This window comes from Panthera pardus, unplaced genomic scaffold (assembly GCF_024362965.1).
Source record: "Panthera pardus isolate Hobbes unplaced genomic scaffold, ASM2436296v1 HiC_scaffold_25, whole genome shotgun sequence".
In the NCBI taxonomy this organism is placed as follows: Eukaryota; Metazoa; Chordata; class Mammalia; order Carnivora; family Felidae; genus Panthera; species Panthera pardus.
The window spans coordinates 22397144-22420271 of NW_026526821.1; the positions used below are offsets into that span (position 1 = coordinate 22397144).

General features: G+C 41.2%; 2 protein-coding genes across 3 annotated transcripts in view; one reads left to right on the top strand and one right to left on the bottom strand.

The window, feature by feature from the left end:
• The window catches only part of MANBAL (mannosidase beta like), a 296121-nt gene that overhangs the window by 151033 nt on the left and 121960 nt on the right, over positions 1-23128 (bottom strand). The gene's annotated exons all lie outside the window — the stretch shown is intronic.
• MROH8 (maestro heat like repeat family member 8) overlaps positions 1-23128 on the top strand; it is a 58917-nt gene that overhangs the window by 29109 nt on the left and 6680 nt on the right. For both annotated transcript variants that reach the window (XM_019458548.2, XM_019458547.2), the window contains 14 exons: positions 756-891; positions 2422-2540; positions 3854-4006; positions 5626-5786; positions 10305-10440; positions 12777-12967; positions 14317-14454; positions 14878-14992; positions 15523-15663; positions 16748-16912; positions 17570-17725; positions 19875-19997; positions 21476-21575; positions 21826-21891. In XM_019458548.2, coding sequence (XP_019314093.2) covers positions 756-891; positions 2422-2540; positions 3854-4006; positions 5626-5786; positions 10305-10440; positions 12777-12967; positions 14317-14454; positions 14878-14992; positions 15523-15663; positions 16748-16912; positions 17570-17725; positions 19875-19997; positions 21476-21575; positions 21826-21891 — 1900 coding nt within the window. The remainder of the gene's footprint in view (positions 1-755; positions 892-2421; positions 2541-3853; positions 4007-5625; positions 5787-10304; positions 10441-12776; positions 12968-14316; positions 14455-14877; positions 14993-15522; positions 15664-16747; positions 16913-17569; positions 17726-19874; positions 19998-21475; positions 21576-21825; positions 21892-23128) is intronic.

Below are 23128 nucleotides of genomic sequence, written 5' to 3' on the forward strand. Positions count from 1 at the left end.
ATGTCTTTAAAAATAGTACTAGTGGGGCGCCTGGGTGGCTCAGTCGGTTAGGCGGCCGACTTCGGCTCAGGTCACGATCTCGCGGTCCGTGAGTTCGAGCCCCGCGTCAGGCTCTGTGCTGACAGCTCAGAGCCTGGAGCCTGTTTCGGATTCTGTGTCTCCCTCTCTCTGACCCTCCCCCGTTCATGCTCTGTCTCTCTCTGTCTCAAAAATAAATAAATGTTGGGGCGCCTGCGTGGCTTGGTCGGTTAAGCGTCTGACTTCGGCTCAGGTCATGATCTCACGGTCCGTGAGTTCGAGCCCCGCGTCGGGCTCTGTGCTGACAGCTCAGAGCCTGGAGCCTGTTTCAGATTCTGTGTCTCCCTCTCTCTCTGCTCCTCCCCTGTTCATGCTCTGTCTCTCTGTCTCAAAAATAAATAAACGTTAAAAAAAAATTAAAAAAAAAAAATAAATAAATGTTAAAAAAAATTAAAAAAAAAATAAAAATAGTACTAGAATGAACACCTGTATATATAAAGCTTTTTCATTCTTTAGACTGCTGACTTAGGTTAGAATTTGTCCTATTTAATACCACCTGATGGACATAGTGTATCCACACATGTTCAGTGTTTACCCTAAAGCGATCTAAGGGCTGCATGTGACTCTTGCACTTTCCTGAGCAGAGGGTGGAAGTAGAATCACTTTTCAGTAACTCAAATCTAGGGCATCAAATGCACCCGTATGCTAATGGTATTTTTCCTTTTCTTCCTAACTAGCTTCCACTGCAATTCCAAAGGCTTGGGCGCCTGGTGGCTCTGATGGCACTACTGTGTGGGGACCCAGTGAAAGAGGTAGCTGAGGAGGCTGCAGAGGGCACGCACTACCTACTGCATATCACGCTGAGGCTGAAGTGTAAGGCACTGCTGATGGCAGCCAGTTCTCCTTGTGCCCTCATTCCCTATATTCTAGAAAGACTTTTTATGGTAGTTTTCAAAGAGAAAGGCACATAGTCCACAAGCATAGATGAACCAACATTGACTTGATAACCTGAATCAGAACCCTGGATGATCCATTAGTGTCAGCCATCTGCATGGCCATGGAGTTGAAATAGCTAAACATGTAGCCTCATGTACAAACTAAAGTTTGTTTGTTAAAGTAAGTTAGTTTGGTCAGAAGTGGAAGTTCTGCCATCATCTGGGCCTTCATTATTATTTATTTATCCCATAAACGTTTTCTGAGCGCTTACTTAGGATCTAATGGCAACCAGAACACAAGTGGTCCAATCCTTGTATAACACATTGTCTAGTGGGGGAACCAGACAATCAAAGAATCAACAAATAACTCTGTAATTAAAAATAAAGAAATCTGCTACAGGGAAATTTCAGGGGCCATGAGGAAGAATCCCATCTAGCTGTGGCATTCAGCAAAGGCCTCTCTGAAGATAACCTGAAAAATAAGAAACATTAGCCAGATGAAGATGTAGGAAGAGCATATTGGGCAGAGGAAACAACAGGTATGAACTTGAGGAGTTTGAAAAATAGAAAGAGGGTCATTGCAGTCAAGGAATGAATCACTGACACCCCCCCCCCCCACCCCAGGTAGGAGAGATTTTAGAAGATATCTAGCCCAGTGCCCCCAGCATTTGAATCTCAGTCTAATCTACTCCCACCAAGGATTACCCTGCCTGGGCTTGCTCATCCCCAGGATAAGGAAACTCTGTGCTTCCCAAAACAGCAATCACATCTCTGGGCAGCTCTGAGTATGAGGAATGTCTACCAAGACATATATAGCCAAGAAAATACAACTGATTATTCATTCAACAAATATTTATGAAGCACTTACTATTCTAGGTGCGTTGGTGAACAAGACAGACAAAGTTGCTCCCCCGAAAGAGTTTATTTTCCAGGTGGAGACTCTGTATCCTCAACCAGATACTCAAAGACTTCCCATAGATAATTTCCAGCAAACACGAGTCACAGAGCAACATGAAAACAAGGCACTGTGAGGGAGTACTGGCAGGCTCGATAATCAGCAAAACTAGACACAGAAAGATTTCTGATATTGGAGTTATCAGACATCGTGAAAGTGTGCAATTTTTTATGGGGACCTAAGCTTCATAAGAAGACCCCTCAAAAGTCCTCACCAATGGGGGAATGGTTTAGTGTGTCTCATTTATACTCTCAAATCACTCAAAAGCTCTGTTCTCAGAAAAGCTCTTTTCTTTTTCTTTAAGCCCTTTTGATATATTGTCTGACCACAGAGGGGGAAAAATCAGCCTTCAGATTAACACACGCTCCTTCCCCCAGGCACTCTTATCCAAGTGGAAAAGATAAGAAGAGTGAGATCTTTGGATTTACTTCAGCCTGGGGATCGACCAGACTTGCAAACTCAATAAGAAAGACATAAGCCAGAAAATATTAATATTCCATGTTTTCTTCTCAGATGTCACTCATGACAAGAAAAATCACCCAAGCTTGAGGAGAGCAATGAAAAAGTGTCAAGAACTCCTAGAACTCTACAGTATTAAGCAGTTCTACAGTTGTCCCTTCAAAATTGCCCAGGTAATCAGAATGGCTGCAGATGTAAAGACAGATAACTGGACACGTGGGAGAGGATGGGAAATACCAGAAGTCTCATACATTTTGTTATGAGAATATAAAATGGTAGGTAAAGCCACTTGGGGAAGAGTTCTAATTTCTTATAAAACTAAACATACAAGGGGCACATGGATGGCTGTCAGTTAAGTGTCCAACTCTTGATTTCGGCTCAGGCCATGATCTCGTGGCTCCTGGGTTCGAGCCCCCCGTGGCATTAGGCTCTCTGCTGTCAGCACGGAGCCTGCTTCAGATCCTCTGTCCCCTTCTCTTTCTGCCCCTCCCAGCCTCAAAAATAAATAAACATTAAAAAAAGAAGAAGAAAACTAAACATACAAGATTGCCTGCAGAATTTCCTCTCTAATCATTCCATAGTTTGGAGACGAGGCGCCATGGTTGTGACTGTTAATACAGCTGGCCCCGTTAGTTTAATGGTTTAGGTCAGCCTGTCAGTGGGGCCAGTATCACTGTTTGGATATCTCTTCAGACAGGCTTTGTTCTCATCGATTGCTCTTCTAACCTTGGCCAGCCTCTTGCAAATGTAGATTCTTGTCACAAAAAGGAGCTGCTAGAGAGTGTAGTTGACCCAACAAGCTATACATTTTTAAATTAATATATGTATTCATCATTCAACAAATATAGGTACCAGGCACTATGTTAGCAGATGGGGAAAAAAGAAAACCTACAGATTTACTCAGGTAGGGTCTAAGGTGTCAGGTAATTTAAATTCCCTGTGCGTCCGTTTCATCTGTACAGGAGATCTGTAAAAATTGGGTTGTAAGTGTTAAAGGAGATATTGTATGGAAAACCCTTTGCTTAGTGCCTGTCATATAGTAAGTGCCTAGTAGATTACACGTATCATAATCATGTGAAGGACTTTATACACCACCAAGCACAATGAGAAACAGAACGAAACATTCTTTGACTATATCATCACCAGCCAAGGTATTTTAGCTATGTCTGGGACCCTGTGAGCTGTATAGCACTAAGGCCTTTATTTTAGTTCTGTTCCTACAAAAGGTGATTCTTTATGAGGATCTTGGTAATAAAACCTCTTTCTAAAAATCAGAACTGTAAAAGGCCATGCACAGACCCTAGCAGTGGACATTTGCGCTTGCTTCCAGTTTTTCACTTTTGTAAACAAGACCGAAATAAACAGCCTTGTCCATATTTGTATGCCTCTCTAATTAACCCAACAAAATTAACATAATATTTCTTATTCAGGGTTCTTTCTATTGTACTAAGTTTCCTGGAAGTTCATTTTCTCTAAATCATTTCAGGTCTTTGAAGTGTTTCTCAATTCAAACGAGCTCTGCCAGTTTGTAATGACTATATTGGATGGCCTGAAAAATCTGAAACATCCCTGCACCCAAAAATCAGCAGGAGAATTGCTAATAACATTGGTGAAAAATGCAGAGTCCCGATTTGAGAAGGTAAAAAGCTCAGTGGTCGTTTCCTGGGTTTGAAATATCGGCAAACGCTCTCCCCTCTTGCAGTTACTAAGGTCTCTTCTGCTACTCCTGTTCAATGGAGAGTAACTACTGTTGGCCCAGGGTCCATTGTTCAGTGGACTCCCCTTCAACAAGCATGTAATAAAAACAGTCACTTGTATGCAACTAGGGATGGATAGTTTTAAAATCCAAGATGTGCTCCATGTTTTCCAGAATAGAATAGTTTTGAGGGAAGATATCATTAGCACTTATGAGAATGGTAACTTCTACTTAGATCCTCATCCAGGTCAATTCAAGGTGCCAAATTTTTGAAAAGCAAGCCATGAGCAATCATCAAAGGAGACCAACTTAGCTTAAAATCAAGAGATTTTATTTAAATGTATCTATAGTTGACACCTCAAGAAATAACACTGTAATTATATCATTTAGAAATATGGGAGGACAACTGAAAGCGATAAAAGGGGTAAAGTAGTAGTCTCTGGAGAGCAGGCCTGGGGAACAGGCAGGAGAGAGCCTTGAAATAGCACCGGACTTTTTAAATTGTGTACATGTTACACTTTGACAACAATAAATGTTAATTTTAAAATGATGAAAACTGACTTTTAACCTATTAAAATAGCAAAGGTACAAAAAGAACAACGTGGTGAGAACATGGTGAGATGGGCCCTTGCATCAATTGGGTGCTTTCAGCTGTAAAAAAGACCAACTCTGAGTGGCTTTGCACACAGCTGAAGTTTAAAGGGTTTGTCTGCTCGTACAATAAGAAGCCTGGAAGTGAAGTATTTTCTAGGACTGGCTCAGCCAGTCGACAGTGTTATCAAAGAGCCAGGGGCTTTTCCATCTGCCACTTTGCCTGTTCACATAGTCATAAGGTGGTCACAGCAGCTTCAGACTTTCTGTGCAGATAAGACTGTATCCAGCAAACAAGAAAGATACTGCCTTCCTTTTGTCCCTTTAATCAGGGAGGAAAGTGTTTCCCAAAAGCCTCCAGATTTTTTTCCCGTGTTTCATTGGCCAGAATTGCATCACGTGCCAGCTTAAAAGCGGCTCTGGCAACTGGTGATAATGAAAGCCATTTTATATGAGGGTGCTGAGGACTGCCTTTCTGAGAAGCTGACATTTCCACAGAGACTTGAAGCCATGAGTCTATGGGTGGGCAGAGAAGGCCAAGAAGAAAAATTGCACCAAAATCCAGTGGCTCCGGTTTCCAGAGATGGTAGACATCTCTGGGTGAAAGGCAAGTAGAGACTCCTCTGGCATTGTCAGAGTCAGAGCAGAAAAAAATCCCAACTTCCTTGTAAGACTTTTACTAGTTTGGTTTATTATAAAATCAATACATAGTCATTGAGGAGAAATTAGAAAAATATGCAAGCAAAAAAATCAATATCCCATCATTCAAAGTCACATTATTAATATCTTTGTATGTAAGTCTTCTAAATATTTTTATATACATATACATACATAAAGATCTATTGTAGGTAGTTTTTAAATACTAAACATTCTTGTCACCCCCTGAATCTTTCAGAAATAGCCACAATATCCTCAGTAACCATCATTGTCCCATAGGATCAAGGTCTTAGTGATTTCTTTTCCTTCTTCAGGTGCCAGAAATTATGGGAGTGATCTGTGCCCGGCTATCCATAATCAGCCAGCCTAGAGTCCGCCAACAAATCATAAATACTGTGAGTTTGTTTATCTCCAGGCCCAAGTACACAGATATAGTGATCAGCCACCTTCTGTGTCATCCAGTACCATATGACAGGTAACAGAACCTAGTATAGCCTCTAAATTAAATTGGAGTGTGTGACACAGCCCCTGGTATTGTGGAACATGGCTGCCCTCAAAAATCTAATGATATTCGGGGCGCCTGGGTGGCTCAGTTGGTTAAGCAGCCGACTTCAGCTCAGGTCATGATCTCGCGGTCTGTGAGTTCGAGCCCCGCGTCGGGCTCTGTGCTGACAGCTCGGAGCCTGGAGCCTGTTTCAGATTCTGTGTCTCCCTCTCTCTGACCCTTCCCCGTTCATGCTCTGTCTCTCTTTGTCTCAAAAATAAATAAACGTTAAAAAAAATTAAAAAAAAAATCTAATGATATTCTTGTAGAAGAGATAAAATATAGACAGATAACCAACAATGTAAGTCAGAATATAATGCATAAACATAAAGAAACAATCCAACAAATCCAGAATGAAGAACACTGTATAAGATAGCTGGACTAAACTCTTCAAACAAGTTAATGTCATGAAAGAAAAATGTGCTGGGGTCACTTTTCTAGATAAAAAGGCACCAAAGAGATAAAGCCAAATGTAATACATGAACTTAATTGGATCCTGGATGAAAACATAAACTGTAAAAGAAAATTTTGAGGAAATTTAAGTATAACTCTGTAATAGATTACTGAATTAATGTAATTTTCTTAGGTGTGAAATGATAATGTGGTTATACAGAAAAATGTTCTTATTCTTAGGAGATCAAAGCTGAAGTTATTTAGGGGTGAATATCATGATTATCTGTAATGCACTTGAGAAAGATTTAGCCAAAACATACATACATAAAAAAGAAAATATGAATATATCCATAAATAGGAATAAACCACATAGAGAAAAAAACAAGATGCTTTTTTACATACAATTGTGGCTTTCAGAGTTGGAGGCACCCTGAAAGTTCCAGGAGATCCTTATGGGGAAGATAATGAAGCATTATGAGAAGGTTCTAGGCCCCCACTTCCTTTATCAGAGCAGCATCTTTTTTTTTTTTTTAATGTAAGCTCTGTGCCCAGGTTGGGGCTTAAACTCACCACCCCAAGATCAAGAGTTTCATGCTCTACCAACCGAGCCAGCCAGACAAGAGCAGCATCTCTTTTTGTCTACTTTATATATTGTGATTCTGGGTAATTATTATATTTGAAAAAAAGATTTCTTAGCTTTTTATTTTTTAATTTTTAAAATGTTTATTTATTTCTGAACAACAGAGAAAGACAGAGCACAAGCAGGGGTGGGGCGAAGAGAGAGGGGGACACAGAATCCGAAGCAGGCTCCAGGCTCTGAGCTGTCAGCACAGAGCCCAATGCGGGGCCCGAACCCACGAACCGCAAGATCATGACCCGAGCCGAAGCCAGACACCCAACCGACTGAGCCACCTAGGCGCCCCAAGATTTCTTAGCTTTAAACTGTTTGAAAACCACTTCCAATGAATGATTCTCACAATGTCTTGGTGCAGTGCTGATGTTTTCTGTAAGCTGAACTTAAGACACTTTACCACTAAGTCGAATAAAGGAAGATGTTTACCCATGCAAAAAAAAAAAAAAGAGTTCATCCAATTTTTTAAAAAATATTATTTTGTATATTTCTGTAATCCATTATTTTTAAACCTTTACTGCTTGCTTCAGCTTATATGAAACTTATGATTTCATACAAAATATTAAATATAGATTCTTATATGAAACTTATGATTTCATACAAAATATTGAATATACTTAATCATTTTAAAGTGTAATTTTAGCATAATTTTATTGTTCTAGCTCTTGGAACAAGAGTTGGTTTAACTGGGGTGATTGTTCTTAGGAGTCTGTGCAAAGCAACTACTATGTCCAAGGTGCTGTTGGGCCTGTAGAAATAAGGAATAGGACACAAGCCCTGTCCTGGAGCAGCACACAGTCTGATAGCAGACCTAGACGAATAACAGAGGACTCCAAAGCAAAATGAAAGAGTTCTGTGGAAGCTCCTGTAGGAGGTGATTTAATTAAATGAAGGATTGGGGAGGGAGTTTTAAAAGAAGGGCAGCCACAAGCTAAGTGTTTAGTGTAAATTAGCCAAGCAGAAGGTGGGACAGGGCAGTGGAAAAGGCATTCTGGACAGGAGGAATAGCAAAACTAAACACAAGGAAGGTATGAAACAGCTTGATGAATGCATACCCCCAAAGGGATGATGCAAACAAAAACCACTGAATCAGTATCACTGGAGGGGAAACCGTATTTTTAACAAACTCTCCAGATGTATTTTTCACATTAAAATTTGTGAACCATTGGCTTATAGGCTAATGTATGTGTTTTCCTAATTCAGATGCATTCCCAGCACTTACAAATGTACAGACCAAAAGCATTTTTGAAACACTTCTTTCACAATAAATAGCTTCTCAAATTACTTCATTTACTTCCTAGGGAATTCAAAGAAGGAAAAAAAAAAACAGGATAGGTAAATATAGGAATTTCTTAATTTCATCCCAAGAACGAATGTTCATTTTCTACAATCTGTTGCCCCAGCTAGGAGCCTTTTCAGTATTTCATATTGCCTTTATGGCCTTCCCTTTAGGAGTCCTTTAGGACCTTCTCAATTTGTTTTATTCATGGATGAGAATTATCAGAGGAGTGAAATTATCAGGGAGTGAAATGTTGGAATAGTCTTTAAGCCTCTCAATTTTTAGAGTGATTCTGATATAGACAGTTGGAAGACCATACTTGCTGTAACACACAAAGATACCTAAGTAGATTCCGGAAATAAGAGAATGAGTTAAAACCAGGAGTAACTCCCAATGTTCCCCTGATAATGCTCTTCTACAGTGTTTATATAAATGTCAGGCGCTACCTTTGAGTCAATTATAGAAGAAGAAAAGTTCCTACACACTATCTTTCTTCGAGAAGAGACCTGGGGCGCCTGGGTGGCCCAATCGGTTAAGCATCCGACACTTGGTTTCGGCTCACGTCATGGTCTCACGTTTCGTGAATTCAAGCCCCGCATCGGGCTGTGATGGCAGTGCTGAGCCTGTTTGGGGTTCTCTCTCTCCCTCTCTCTCTGCCCCTCCCCTACTTGCTCTCTCTGTCTCTCTCGAAATTAATAAATAAAATTAAAACAAAAAACAAAAAAAGAGGGGCACCTCGGTGGCTCAGTTGGTTGAGCGTCCGACTTCGGCTCAGGTCATAATCTCATGGTCTGTGAGTTCGAACCCCGTGTCAGGTTCTGTGCTGACAGCTCAGAGCCTGAAGCCTGCTTCGAATTCTGTGTCAGTCTCTCTGCCCCTCCCCCGCTCATGCTGTCTGTCTGTGTGTGTGTGTGTGTGTGTGTCTCTGTCAAAAATAAACATTTAAAAAAAAAAAGAAAAAAAGAAGACGAGATCTCTTCTGGGGCACCTGAGTGGCTCAGTCATTTGAGCATCTGACTCCTGGTTTCAGCTAAGGTCATGATCTCACAGTTTGTGAGTTCAAGCCCTGAGTCAGGCTCTGTGCTAATAGCTTGGAGCCTGCTTGGATTCTCTCTCTCTCTCTGTCCCTCCTCCTCCCTCAAAATAAATAAGTAAACTTAAAAAAAAGTCCGGGGGCACCTGGGTGGCTCAAGTATCTGACTCTTGGTTTGGGTTCAGGTCATGATCTCGCATTTCGTGAGTTTGAGCCCCACTTCAGGCTCTGAGCTGACAGTGTGGAACCTGCTTGGGATTCTCTCCCTCTTTCTTTGTCCCTTCTGCTCTCTCTCTCTCTCTTTCTCAAAAGAAATAAATAAACTTTAAAAAAAATAAAAATAAAAAGCCCAGTAGTAAAAATTTTAAAATAAGTAAATAAAAGAAGAGACTTCTTCTAAGGAGAATCAAAGCTTTATTTCTCAGCTTGGACTTGTCCAAAACTTGAGGACCATAGACTGGATTGAATAAATATATCTCTGAATTCCTTCTGTAAGCCTGGCATTGTGCTAGACCCTGAGGGGTTCATAGAAGAAAAGCCAAATATAATCCCTGCCTTCAGAGGGAACAGATGGACACATACAAAGAACTGAAAATAGTACATGTAAGATCGAGGCAACCTCTATACAGAAGAAATTGTGAAAGTGTTATGAGAACTCTCATGAGAGACATGGTAAAGAAGCAGCAAAAGTTTCACAGAGGAGATGACATTGGAGCTGGACCTTGAAGGATTTTGTCAGGCAGGGAAGCGTTTGGGAAAGGGCCTTCCAGTTCAAGGACAGGCAATAAGCAGAAGTGTAGAGTTGTCAAAGTCCATTGTTTGGTAAAGATGAATGGTCTGGGGTAGCTAGAGCGCAGATATGTGACAGGGATCTGAAAAGATCAATTAGGACCAGTTTGTCTTGAAGTCCATGCTGAGGCATGGGAATTTGAGATTATAAAACCTTGGGACTTACTGTTATGAAATCAGAGAGTAAGTCTTTTGAGAGCCTGAAAACCTGAGCAGAGAGGAAAATCACTTACAGATTGGATTCCAGATTTTAGGAAGGTCATGGTCATGGTGGGCCTAGGATAAGCCATTCTCCTGAACCCCCTTGTTCTTTGGGATTTCCAGGCATCTGGCTGAATTGTGGAGAACTCTGGATGTAAAACTGCCCAGCACCACCTGGATTCTGTGGAGACTCCTGAGGAAGTTGCAGAAATGCCATAATGCACCCACCCACGAGAAGATGGCCTATATGGCTGTTGCTGTAAGCCACTGAACTTTGCCCTTCCAACTTCAACACCATACGCTCCCCCTCTTGGGATGACTGGCCCAGCACCCCATCTGTAGTATCCCTTTTCATCACTCTCAAAAGTTTGCGTCTGTCATCCATTTATAAATCTACAATGTCTCTGCCAAGGGATTGACATGGAGGGGGCTTGGGAGAATGAAGGAATCAATATGGTATAATGAAGTTTAGTTTAATCAGTATGGTTAAATGTTCCTTTATCCTTTAAAAAATATGTACCATCATAGTAAAAGAGTAATACACACTTGTGAAAAAAAATGTCAAATAATACCGAAGAGTATAAATGACAGAAAAGGTCCTCCTTGAGCAGAAGTCGGCAAACTCTTTCTGTAAAGGACCAGAAGGTAAATATTTTAGGTTTTCAGGTCACATATAGTCTCTATCATATATTCTTTGGATTTTTTTTTTAAATCTTTTAAAAACCTAAAGACCATTCTTAGCCTAGCTGTATCATCTCCCTAAAAATGAACTTTCTAGAAGTATTTATACATATATAATTTTTTTTTTGTATTTGGTATACTTTCCCCCATTTTTTCTTTTAAGTAATACTTTTTAAAGAGAAGTTTTAGGTTTACAACAAAATTGAGTAGAAAGTACAAAGTTTCTATATACTCTCTGACTCCTACACACAGCCTTCCCCACTATCACTATATACTTTTTACTTTCTTTCCTACCAGCTTATGGTTCAGCTCTCTCTGACCTAAGTTATTATCATACATGTATTTTTTAGCTTCCAAAATTATTCTGACGTCTTTAATCTGCCATAGTCTTCTCTCCTATTCTCTTTGTTTTTGTGGATTTATACCTTTTTAAAAACTCCTGTAATGTTAACTTAGTGTAGTTTTAGGAGTTAGGGCAGACAAAGGTACATTTTTAATCATGTTAGTCTATAAAATTGTATGTATATATTAATAGGATCAAATTACATGTACTGTTTGATGATCTGCTTTTTTTATTTAACAGTATATGAACTACTTTCCATGTCAAAACATAAGCCTGTTATTCTTTTCATGGCTGCCTAGTAATTCATTCATTTTTATTACCTTTTTAAAAATAGATAACACTTAATATGGCACAGAACCATTTATTTCATTTCCAAGTTTCCTATTAGTGAACATTTTGACAATTTTCAAACTTTTGCCATTAAAACAGTGCTATAATAAATTTAATCACACACACATGAAGTCTGTTATACATATCCAATTATTTTCTTAGGATAAAGGCCATTGTAGGGGAATTTCTAGGTCAAGGGGTGGGCTGATTTAAACTTTTGAGAATTCCCAGATGGTCCTCTAAAACATTGCCCTTCTACCAGTCATATGTGAGAATGCCCATTTACCCACACCCTTACCACACTGAGCATTCCTAGCCTTTTTATTGTTGCCTAGCTGATAGGTAAAAAAGGAGTATTATTTTAATTACAATCTTGTTATTGGTGAGAGTGAAGTAGCCATTTATATTTTGTGACTTGTCTGCTCATGTTCTATGTACCAGTGCTTCTCATATTTAATATGCATGCAAACCAGGGCACCTGGGTGGCTCAGTTGGTTAAGCATCTGACTTTGCAGGTCATGATCGACCTGCAGGTCCCAAGTTCGAGCCTCACGTTGGGCTCTGTGCTGACAGCTCAGAGCCTGGAGCCTGTTTCAGATTCTGTGTCTTCTCTCTGCCCCTCCCCACTCATGGTCTGTCTCTCTCTGTCTCTCTCTCTCAAAAATAAATAAACATTAAAAAATTTTTTAAAAATAAAAATATGCACACAAACCACAATCAGCTAGGGATCTTACTGAAATGTAGGTTCTGATGCAGCAGGTCTGGGGTGGGGCTTGAGCTTCTCCATTTCTAACCGGGTCCCAGGCGATGCCAGTGCTGCTGGTGTGTGGCCCATACTTTGAGTAGCAAGCCTTTACCTTTTTTTTCTTACTGATACAAAAAAGGACTTTATATATTAAAAACATCACATCAGTGCAAATGATTTCTCTAGGTTATTTGTAATCTAACTTTGTTTACTACAAATTTTGCCATGGCTTTATATTTGTATGTGGTCAAATATGTTAATAGTTTCCTTTATGGTTCTGGATTTTAGACTCCCCTCACTCTTGGGTAACTTTTAGTAACTATTGTACTCCTATTCCTTTTCCCCCTCACTTTCATGTCCCTGCACCGTTTACCACTACTGTTCTGCCTATGGGATAGTAAAGCCAGAAAGCATGTTCTGGCACAAGCACAGATAAAGCAAGTAAGGGATAGTGCTAACAGGTGTTCAGCCCTCTGGTGTGTCTTTTCTACCACAGGCAACAGACGCCCTTTATGAGGTGTTTGTGGGAAACAGGCTCCGAGCAGCTACATTCCGACTCTTCCCTCAGCTTCTCATGACACTGCTTATCCAGATACACCACAGCATTGGCCTTACCATGTCTGATGTCGCCATCCCAAGCGGTCTGTACACAGAACAGGAGATGTCTTCACAGGTCACCCCTTTGTGGTACTGCCTTTTGTGATATCATTGACCTTAACTAACACTAAGCTCTCAGCACTGTGGTAGACACAAGGATAGCCAAGATGCGGTCCCAATCGTGGGAGAGTTTACAGTCCACTATCATGAGACGTCAAGATGAAATGCCCAGGAATTATTCTGGGCTCTCACTGGTTGGTTGTCTGGTTTTATTGGTGCCAAGGTAAACTCGGTATAAATTCATTAGTGTCACTGTGGCCCATGACTTTCTTTCAGACGAAGTGCTATAATGTGGATTATTAAGAACACCTGACTAAAAGTCAGGCGAACTGAGTTCTAATTCTCATTCATTTAGTTAGCTATGTACCCTGGGCAAATCTTTCTGTTGTTCTGTGCCTTGGTTTCCCTATCGGTAAATTAGGTCAGGCTCAGTACTCTCTAAAGACCCTCTAGTTTTAGGATTCTCTGGTGTTATGTCCAGCATACAAGTTCAGTAAGTAGTAAGGGTAGTTTATTTTTTAAAGTAATCTCTCCACCCAAAGTGAGGCTCAAACTTACAACCTGGAGATCAAGAGTTGCATGCTGTACTGATGGAGCCAGCCAGGCATTCCAGTAATGGGGGTAGTTTAAAAAGCAGTGTGGGTAAGGGCACTGGAGGTGGCTCAGTTGGTTGAGCATCCAACTCTTGATTTCACCTCAGGTCATGATCCCAATGTCATGGGATCGAGCCCCTGTGTTGGGCTCATGCTGAGCATGGAGCCTGCTTGGGATTCTCTTTCTCCCTCTGCCCCTCTTCCCCACTTGTGTGCTCTCGCTCTCTCTCTCTCTCTCTCTCCCTCTCTCCAAAAATATAAAAATAAAAATAAAAAGCAGTGTGGGTAAATTTATGGAGGGGGTAAATTGTATCTAAATAAAGCTTTAATTTTTTTAAGTTTATTTATTTTTGAGAGAGAGAGAGAGAGAGAGCGAGCGCAAGTGGGGGAGGGGCAGAGAGAGACAGAGAGAGAGAGAATCGTGACCTGAGCTGAAACCAAGAGTCAGATGCTTAACTGACTGAGCCACCCAGGCACCCCTAAATAAAGCTTTGGAAAAAAGCAGTGGGCATGGGTTTAGCATCCCATATCATTTGTTTTATCATAGATTTCTTTTCAAACTCCCAGGGATACAAAATTTAGTTAGATTTCTTTATGCTAAAAATTTGTGTGAAGGGCTTTTCAAGTTGTTAGAGCATTAAGAGTCTTTGGGGAAATCTGGAAAGAAGATAATTACTGTCCAGCAGCTATCAGTGCATGACACTCCTCAGTGAGAGCAGGGTGATCATATGCTGATAAGTTGGAGGGACCTGTTCTATTCACGTGTACTGGTTTTGTTTGATTTAGCTTCGCCATACAGGCTACAAAGACTCTCCTTCTCAGAACATTGTGCTGGCAGGAATTCAACATCATGGAAAAGAATAAAGGATGGACCCTCTTGGAAGGAAAAGATGGCCATCTTCAGGGAATATCTCTCCTTGCCAAGTAAGGTTTCCTTGCCATGTACACCTGCTCTAAATCAGCATTGATTTAGGTACTTTTCTCCCTTTTAGTTAAAACAGAAACCTAAGCTGGATAACATCACAGGTTAGGGAAATACCCACTATGCCAGGCAAATATTTTAGAGGTCCTGACAGTGCTATACCCTCCTGTGTACCTGAAGCTGGGCAAAATCCTCAGAGGACCCCTAGCCCTGGGAATAATGCAATCTGGATAGGAGCATTTATTTCCACCCCCCCCCCCTTTTTTTTTTTTGGATTTTAATTTTGAATAATCTCTACGCCCTCCATGGGGCTCAAACTTAAAACTTAAGACCAAGAGTCATACTCTCCACTGACTGAGCCAGCCAGGCACCCCAAGAATAGGAGCATTTCTAAGAGGTGTCCTATTGGGTGTTATGTTTTGCAGTGCATTGCTGGAAAGAAATCACCTCTTTGCAAATAAGATCATGTACTTGTTGGTCCCTCTTCTTAACCGAGGGAATGATAAACATAAACTCACATCTGCAGGATTTTTCGTGGAGGTAAGATTCGTTAGAAGCTGAATTCAGGAAGCCTGTAAAGCAGCACTGCCTGCCTTCCTGGGCCCCATCCAACTTCATGGCAGGCTGGGATCCATAACAGACATGGGATAGAAATAGTTTCAGGTTCAAGCCTACTGAAATACTTCTTGTCTTATGTACCTACAGTGTAAGCATCACCCTGTAATATAGTACAGGTTTCAAAGGAAAATGTGTATTTTGGAGTTGGTGGGAAGGTGGTTCCCCTGCTGAAAAAGGGCTTAAAGGTAACTTCTACAGGGGTGCCTGGATGGATCTGTCTGTTAAGCGTCTGACTTTGGCTCAGGTAATGATCTCACAGTTTGTGAGTTCAAACCCCACGTCAGGCTCTGTGCTGACAGCTCAGAGCCTGGAGTCTGTGTCGGATTCTGTGTCTCCCTCTCTCTCTGCCCCTCCTCTGCTCACACTCTGTCTTTCTCTCTCAAAAATAAATAAACATTAAAAAAATTTTTTTAAAAAGGTAAATCCTTTGGCTTATTTCTGGATTCTTTCAGCTTCTCCAGAGTCCAGTGGCTAGGAGACTGCCCAGCATATACTCTATTGCCCGCTTGAAAGACTGGCTACATCATGGAAATAATGTCTTCAAAACTCTTGCCCTAAAGGGACTGCACTATCTTACCAGACACCAGGAGATGGTAGGAGGGGCCCTGAGAGTACTGATTTATAAGTCACAAATCAAACATACCCTGGAAAGACACCCAAGAAACTGGTAACAGCTGAGAAGGAAATTAGGTAGCTGGGAATAGGATCGAGTGGGAATGCATCCCTTTGAACCATTTAAATTTTATGCCTAGGAAATATGTAAGTACTGATTATAAAGTATTTCATGAAATTATAAGAACTAAATAAAAAGTCCAAGTCACATATATTCATAAAATTTGAAACCTACAATTTGTGTAAGGAGGTACCCTCACTATCATCACAGCCTGGGTGACATTCAGGTGTCCTTTTATGTCTTGAACCATGTTGCTCTAAGGAATAAATTGGATATGCCATGGTATCTATCCCAAGATGTGTATCATCTAAACAAAGATCACTGACATTCATGTTGAAAGAGAGCTCATTTTCTGCAGGGCTAGCTAGAAACTAGGCCTGGGTCAGAAAGGAAAATTAATTCCGGGCCTTCGACTTTGTCATTTGAGTTCCATTTCTTTTAAATATTTAAATATGTGTGTATGTCTGACACAAGAATGACAGATATTAGCATGTTAATTGTTAATACTTTTTACATGTATGTCTTACACTTTGAAACTCTGAGATTGCTTCATTTTGGAAGTTTCAGAAGAACAGAATCCCAGTTCAGAATGGGAAGGACCTTAAAGGTCCTCAGTCAATTTCTGCTTGAATTCCGGCAAGGAATCTTTCTGCTCTGGATACATTCCATGTTGGAGAACTCACTATGAGTTGAGCTAGCCATTCCACTTTCTCTCTCTATAAGCAATTCCTTACATTAATCCTAAGTCTCTGTTATTGGACCATCTCCCTCTTGGTTCCATTTTTTCCCTATGAGGCAACTTACAACAGCTCTGCTCCATTCTCTATCAGCCCTGCCAATACTGAGAGGGGAATCATGCCCTCTTTACTTCTCTATTCTTAACTAGCCAGACCAACCAAAAATTCAACAAGCACCAGGTACTGAGTTAAGCTGGGGAGCCCTACTTTGGTAACAGATGAAGTGCTATCAGGAGAGGTGATGGTGCACTCCCTTTGGGCACACAGAGGGAAGGCATCAAGAGCCTGTTGCCGTGCATCTTAGACCTCTTATGTGAAACCGATGAGAAGATTGTTTTGTTGGCCATCCAGATTCTCCTGCAACTCGTCGAGACAATGGATTTCACTACCCTGACTGCCATGATGAAGATCCTGTTCTCCCTATTTGGTGATGTAAGACAATGAGAGAGGAGAGACTTTCCTAGGGGAGGGTAATTGGCATAACAGCAAATAGAAATTGGGATCCTTCCAGGTAACCTGTGATGTTAGCAGGACTGGTGTTACTGTTTTCTCAGATTAAAAAACAAAAACAAAAACAAAAAACAGAGATGTAGAGACTTGCCAAGGAGAGTCTCTAGAGAGATGTAGAGACTTACCCTGATCATGGGGTGGGGGAGGAGTTGGTATAAGAAAAGATGTCTTTCAAGGAACAATCAGGATGGGTCAAGGTGGTGGACTATACATATGTCCCCATCCCAAATCCCAAAAGATTTTTCAAAAAAGAAATGCATGGAGCACAATGAACCATGTCCTTGGAAGAGTCAAATATGCAAGGTTGGGTTTTTGAATTTTGGCAAAACAGATTGTGTGAGTAGTTAATACTAGTATCAGGCACAAACTGTGCTGACTACATTTCTCATATGCAGAGTGAGAGAACAACCAGTAGCACAAAGCAGCAGGTCTTGCTAACTTTACCTATAGTTGGCTTCTTGCCCTCAGCTACCTACAGCTACACAGCCTCATGTTAGGACTGGGTTTTCAACTGACCTAGTCCTTGCAAGTTAAGCATGAACACTTTCGATGAGTCGCTTCCCTTTGGATACTTTATAGGTGAGACCTGATGTTCATCGTTTCTCCATGACCCTCTTTGGAGCCTCCATAAAGTCTGTGAAATACACAGATAAGAAGGGTATAGAGAATCAAGTCCTAGACAGCTTGGTCCCACTACTTCTGTATTCTCAAGATGAAAATGATGCAGTAGCTGAGGTAACACCTCTGTCAAACTTCTTTCGGCCCTGAACAACTTCCAATCCAGAGCCAAATATGCAAATAAGCTTTGTAGCTTTGAGGGCAGGGACTTTGCGGTACCATCTTTATTCAGCATTTCCTCTAGCACAGACTACCTTTCGATTATTTTGCCTAAGTGAATTATGGGAAAAAATCTTACTCCTTATTTCTGTATAGGAAATTATGGCCCTTTGTGGGTAAGAACAATAAATATACCTTGTTGTTACCCCACCCCAATATTTAGCCTAGCACAGAGGCCTAAATACCGTGCCCAATTCAACAAACTTTTTGTTGATGACAATAACAATATCCCATTACCTTTCTTTTCTTTAAGAACTGCCTCATGGCCCTTGGACAAATAGACTTGTGTTCAGGCTAAGTCAGAAATAGTAGCTCCTCTGACAATCTAAAGAAGGCTCTGCATCTCCTTAATCTTCCACAAGTTTCTGTCATAGAGTTGTGGGTGGGATGTCATCATCTTTAGTACTTTCCCATACCTCAGGAGCCTATCCATCCCAAGGTGCTAACTATGACGACCAATTACAGCAAACCAGAGAGGTGCACAAGGATTCTGGAAAAATGCTGAACTTGCCCTTATTTATGCTCCCCATTACAGAAATGAAAGCGGAATCAGAAACAAGATTTAAGATTATAGTGGGCCCTGGTGTCTTGACATGGGGGAAGTGTTATGGCCTCATAAACAGAAATATGAAATATTTCAGACCCCAATAAAGTATGGAGTAGAGCTTCCCAACCGAGTGATGGAGAAGTATGTCCTGTAGGGGTCATAGATATGTGGATGCGTTGATACCCATCCCACCCCACCCCCACCCCTGTCAGCCCTTGGCAGTCAGGCAAGGCATAGAGCAGCCGAGGCTCTGGGCTTATTTTCTTTCAAACCTTGAATGATCCCTAGCCTTGTCTTCAAGGCTAGAGAGGTGGAATCCAACATTAAACAGGTTGGGAGTCACTAACACAGAGAACATAATAAATACCCATATATCTACCACCCACTGTAAGAAATAAAATAGGAATAAATCACACACCTATCCCCAAATGAATTCCCTCAAGAACTATCATCCTGAACTGTATTGTTACCAACTTCTGTGGTAATATGTTTTCATGTTTTAAAACTTTATATGTAGGAAAACACTTCGTATGTTGTATCATTTGTAAATCTGTCAGCAACTTGCTCTTTTTTGCATATTTAGCGTTATAAGACTTGCCTGCATGTGGGGCTCCCGCTCATTTATTCTTCCTGCCGTAGAGAATCCTCCGTCTTGAGGATACCCTCACACTTCTCCCGTGCTCCTATGCTCGGACATCTACATCGCCTCCAGTTTTTCATTACTACGATGCTGCAATGAGCATTCTTTTATGTATTTCTTTGCATACCTGTGTGAGAGTTTCTTGAGGGAATAAACTCAGAAGTAGAATATCTGGGCATCTTTAACTTTACTAGATATTTACAAATAAACAGAGTAGCTGAACTAACTTGTATTCCTATCAGTCTCCAAAAGAATGGTCCAAATCTAGGGGACGTGGGACAAAATACTTGCTTGGATACTCATCTGAGGTGGTGTGTGGTACATGGGAAGCATTCTGAGAGCAGTGAATAGAGAAGAAGCCTACTTGCTAAATTCTGCTCAAGCATCTGGATCAGGAAGGGATCAGTGCCTTCCAGAAGTCGTTCCAAGTCAGAGATTCCACAAGGTCTGGGAGAAGAGAAGCTATACTTCCCTGTATAAAGTGACAGGAGAATATCACAGGAGCAGCACGTGGGTGGAGGAGCCCTAGGTCTAGGAGTGGGGGAGTGGGAACTCCTGCCCAAATCCCTGCTCTGGGTATTACACCTGACAGCTCTCACTGTTGCCCTAGACCAGTGGCTTCTCCATCCTCCCCACAATTCTGCAGGCTTTATGAGTCCCCTATAGGAACTGACTGGGGAAATTGAAGGAGGACAGGACTCTGGTGCCTTTCCATCCCTGCCCTCGCTTTAGCCAGGATAATTCTGAGTTTATCAGCTTTTCGTATTGGACTTCAGTATCAGTTTTATTTGAAGAAAAGTTAGGTCAGCTAAAAAAAGAAATATTTGAAAAATGCTGATCTCTGATAATCCTTTCCACAGGAAAGCAGGCAGGTCCTAACTATATGTGCCCAGTTCCTGAAGTGGAAGCTGCCCCAAGAAGTGTACTGCAAAGATCCCTGGTACATCAGGTGTGGCAAAGTTGGAAAAGTCTGCAAGTTCTTTGTACGTGAGCAATAATGGCTTTGTTAGCTCTTTCATATGCTAGCGTACTTATTTTTTCTGATGTAGTTTTTAAGGGAGGAACACGACATAAAGGAAATATTTCCCATCCCCTTTCACATCAGCAGCTGTTATCCATGAACCGTCTTGCTTTGGGAACCTATTTTTCTACAGTTTCCTCCCAACTGAGTCACAGATGCACTTTCTATTACCACCCTTTCTCATCAGAAAGACTCTCTTTTGAATTCTTGGGAGCCCCATTAACCTGGGTCAGAGGCTTATACAGGGTATAGGGCTGATGGTACATGCTCAAAAAACTGCTTATGGAGTGAATTGAAATGGGAGTTATGTATTGCCTTTACAGTGATCTCTAATCCTTTTCTTGGGTGTAGTGGATTATTTTACCCTCCATTAGAACATGTTTAGGGAGCCCCAAGCAAGGCTTGCTAGGCTATCATGGGCCATGCAGCATGCTTAGCAGCATGCCACTGACTCTGCTAGGACCCAGATGGCATCCTTTCCCCTCCCAGACTTAACTAAGGCTACTGGGGCCAATCTCAGGGGAAGGCTTGAGCCAGGGCAGTTTCAGGGGGCCTATCCATGGTTTTCTGGACATCTGACTCTAGAACTGCTGGGATCCTACTATGAAGACCCTAGGACTGACTATTCCCACAGGGATCTTCCATTTGTGTAACCTATTTAGGACCCAGTGGCGGCTCCTCCGATCAGAGTTACAGGGCTAGGAAGCCTCACAGTGTCAGGCTTTCCACTGGGGATGATCTCTCTGACCTGTAGGCAAACTTACATCTGAGGCAGTGATAACAATATTTACAGCAGAAATTCCGATTATAGATTATCCATGTACCATCGTAAGATCTATAGGAATAGATTCTGATTGCCCTCCTCCTATCCCAAGCTGCCTATCCCTGTAGCAGACCCACTGAGAGGCACATTTATTCAGCCAGTAGGCACAACACATCCAATGTGCAACAGTCCATGGGGAACCTAGAAACATGCCAAGGATACAAACTTCCCAAGGGAGCTTGCTAGCTAGGAAGGGGGATAAAACTTCTGTGGGAAGTTAAGTGGAAACTCAAGGTGTAAAATGATATGTGCCAAGAGAGGAGTACCTGCAAAAATGCTCAGAGCAGAGTAAGGTCAGGAAGGCAAGGGTGATGGGGGAAGAGCTGATAGGGAGGCAGAGCTCAAGACAGAGAAGACTTAGAGAGGTGGAGATGGACTTAGAGGCATCACGGGCACAGTATGTGGCATGAGTGGCTGTGAGCAAGGTGTATTCAGAGGATTTAACTTTGTCTAGGGGCTTATTATTGTGGCGCTAAGCAACCACAATCACTATTTCAAGCACTATGCTATATGTGTCCGATGTCTGACATAGTCCCTGACTCCGGAAACTATAGTGAGGCTGACAAAAATAGTCGTGCGTTTCACTCCTTTCTACTCTTACTTTTTTCCCCACTTAGGGAAAAAAATGCAAGGGGAAAGTTAACCTCGTAGCCCAAACATTGATGTTCTCCAAGAATGCAAAGCTTCCTATCAGAAGAGCAGCAGTCTTATTTGTAGGTATAAATAATCTTTTCATTTCTACAGTCACGTTACCCTATATTCTCCCAAACTGTGTTGTTGAGTATCCTCATTCTTTATGAAGATAACTTCAAAAATACTTTTTTTGAAGAAAGGGGCTGTTGTCTTTAGGTAACTTTCAGGCACTTGGAAGTCAAAGTTTTAGAATCTAATTATCAAAAGGCCAGTTCTGCCAACTGCTTAGAGCCAGAGCCAGACCACAGACTCACTGACTTTATCCTACATTTAGGGCTCTTATTGAAGTACGTGGATCACAGTGAGCTCAGGATGAAAGGCACTGACTGGATAGAGAAAGGTGAGTGACAACACACTTGGGTTTGGTTTGGGACATCTCACATTTTGAAAGGGATCTGAGGCAGTGACAGTGGGCAGGCTCTCTGACAGAATTTAGACCCTGGGAACCAGAGGGCCTGACTTTTGCAGTAAGAAAGCCCTTGGTGACTTCAAGTGAATGATGGTCTCATCGCAGTCCAACTACCCGATTAGGAAAGGACATGACCCTATTTGTCTGGAAGCCAGCTTTGATGAGTGTCTCAGGAACAGTTTCTGAATTTTTTCGGGAAATAAGACATTACCTAGAAATACTATCTTAGTAAATTATGATGATACCTCACAAGCACCACAGAAATGGCTGTGGCACAACTTTCCATAAGCAGTTGTCCTGTGAGATGGTAAACCTTGGTAATACAGATGTTTTATAATCATATAAGGCAACCATAACATAAATGGCTTTCTGAATTGTCAGTGAGTGGAAATTTTCTATAACTGTACAGTTTGGAGGATTTAGCACTCAGAGAACTATTTATTCCCATTTAAGAAGTAGTCCTACAATTAGAAATGCCATGAAATGCTAAGCCTCACACCCAAAAGTATGTACTAAGAGAACCAAATTAAAATCCTGGGGGTACCTGGCTGGCTCAGTCGGTAGAGCATGAGACTCTTGATCTCGGAGTTGTGAGTGCAAGCCCCATGTTGGGTGTAGAGATTACTTAAAATATTTAAAAAAATAAAATAAAATCCTGAACAATTCACTGCTTTTAAAATAAGAATATACAACTGGTAAAATAGCCAGAAGCTGGACCTTATTTAAGAAAGATTATGAGAGGGGCACATGGCTGACTCTGTGAGTAGAGTGTGCAACTCTTGATCTTAGGGTTGTAGTTTCAAGCCCCATGTTGGGTGTAGAGATTACTTAAAAATAAAATCTTAGAAAAAAATTATGAGAGGGGCTCCTGGCTGACTCAGTCAGTAGAGCATGCAACTCTTAGTCTCAGGATTATGAGTTTGAGCCCCACATCGGAGGTAGAGTTCATTTCAAAGTAATTAATTAAAATTTTTTTTAAAAGATGATTTGGTGCTCACTTTGGCAGCACATATACTAAAAAAAAAAGATAATTTGTATAAAAAAATTATGAGAAATGTTAACCAGATTTGTTGTAGTGATCATTTTACAAAATATACAAATATCAAATTATATTGTACACCTGAAACCAATATATAATGTATGTCAATTATACCTCAACAATAACAAA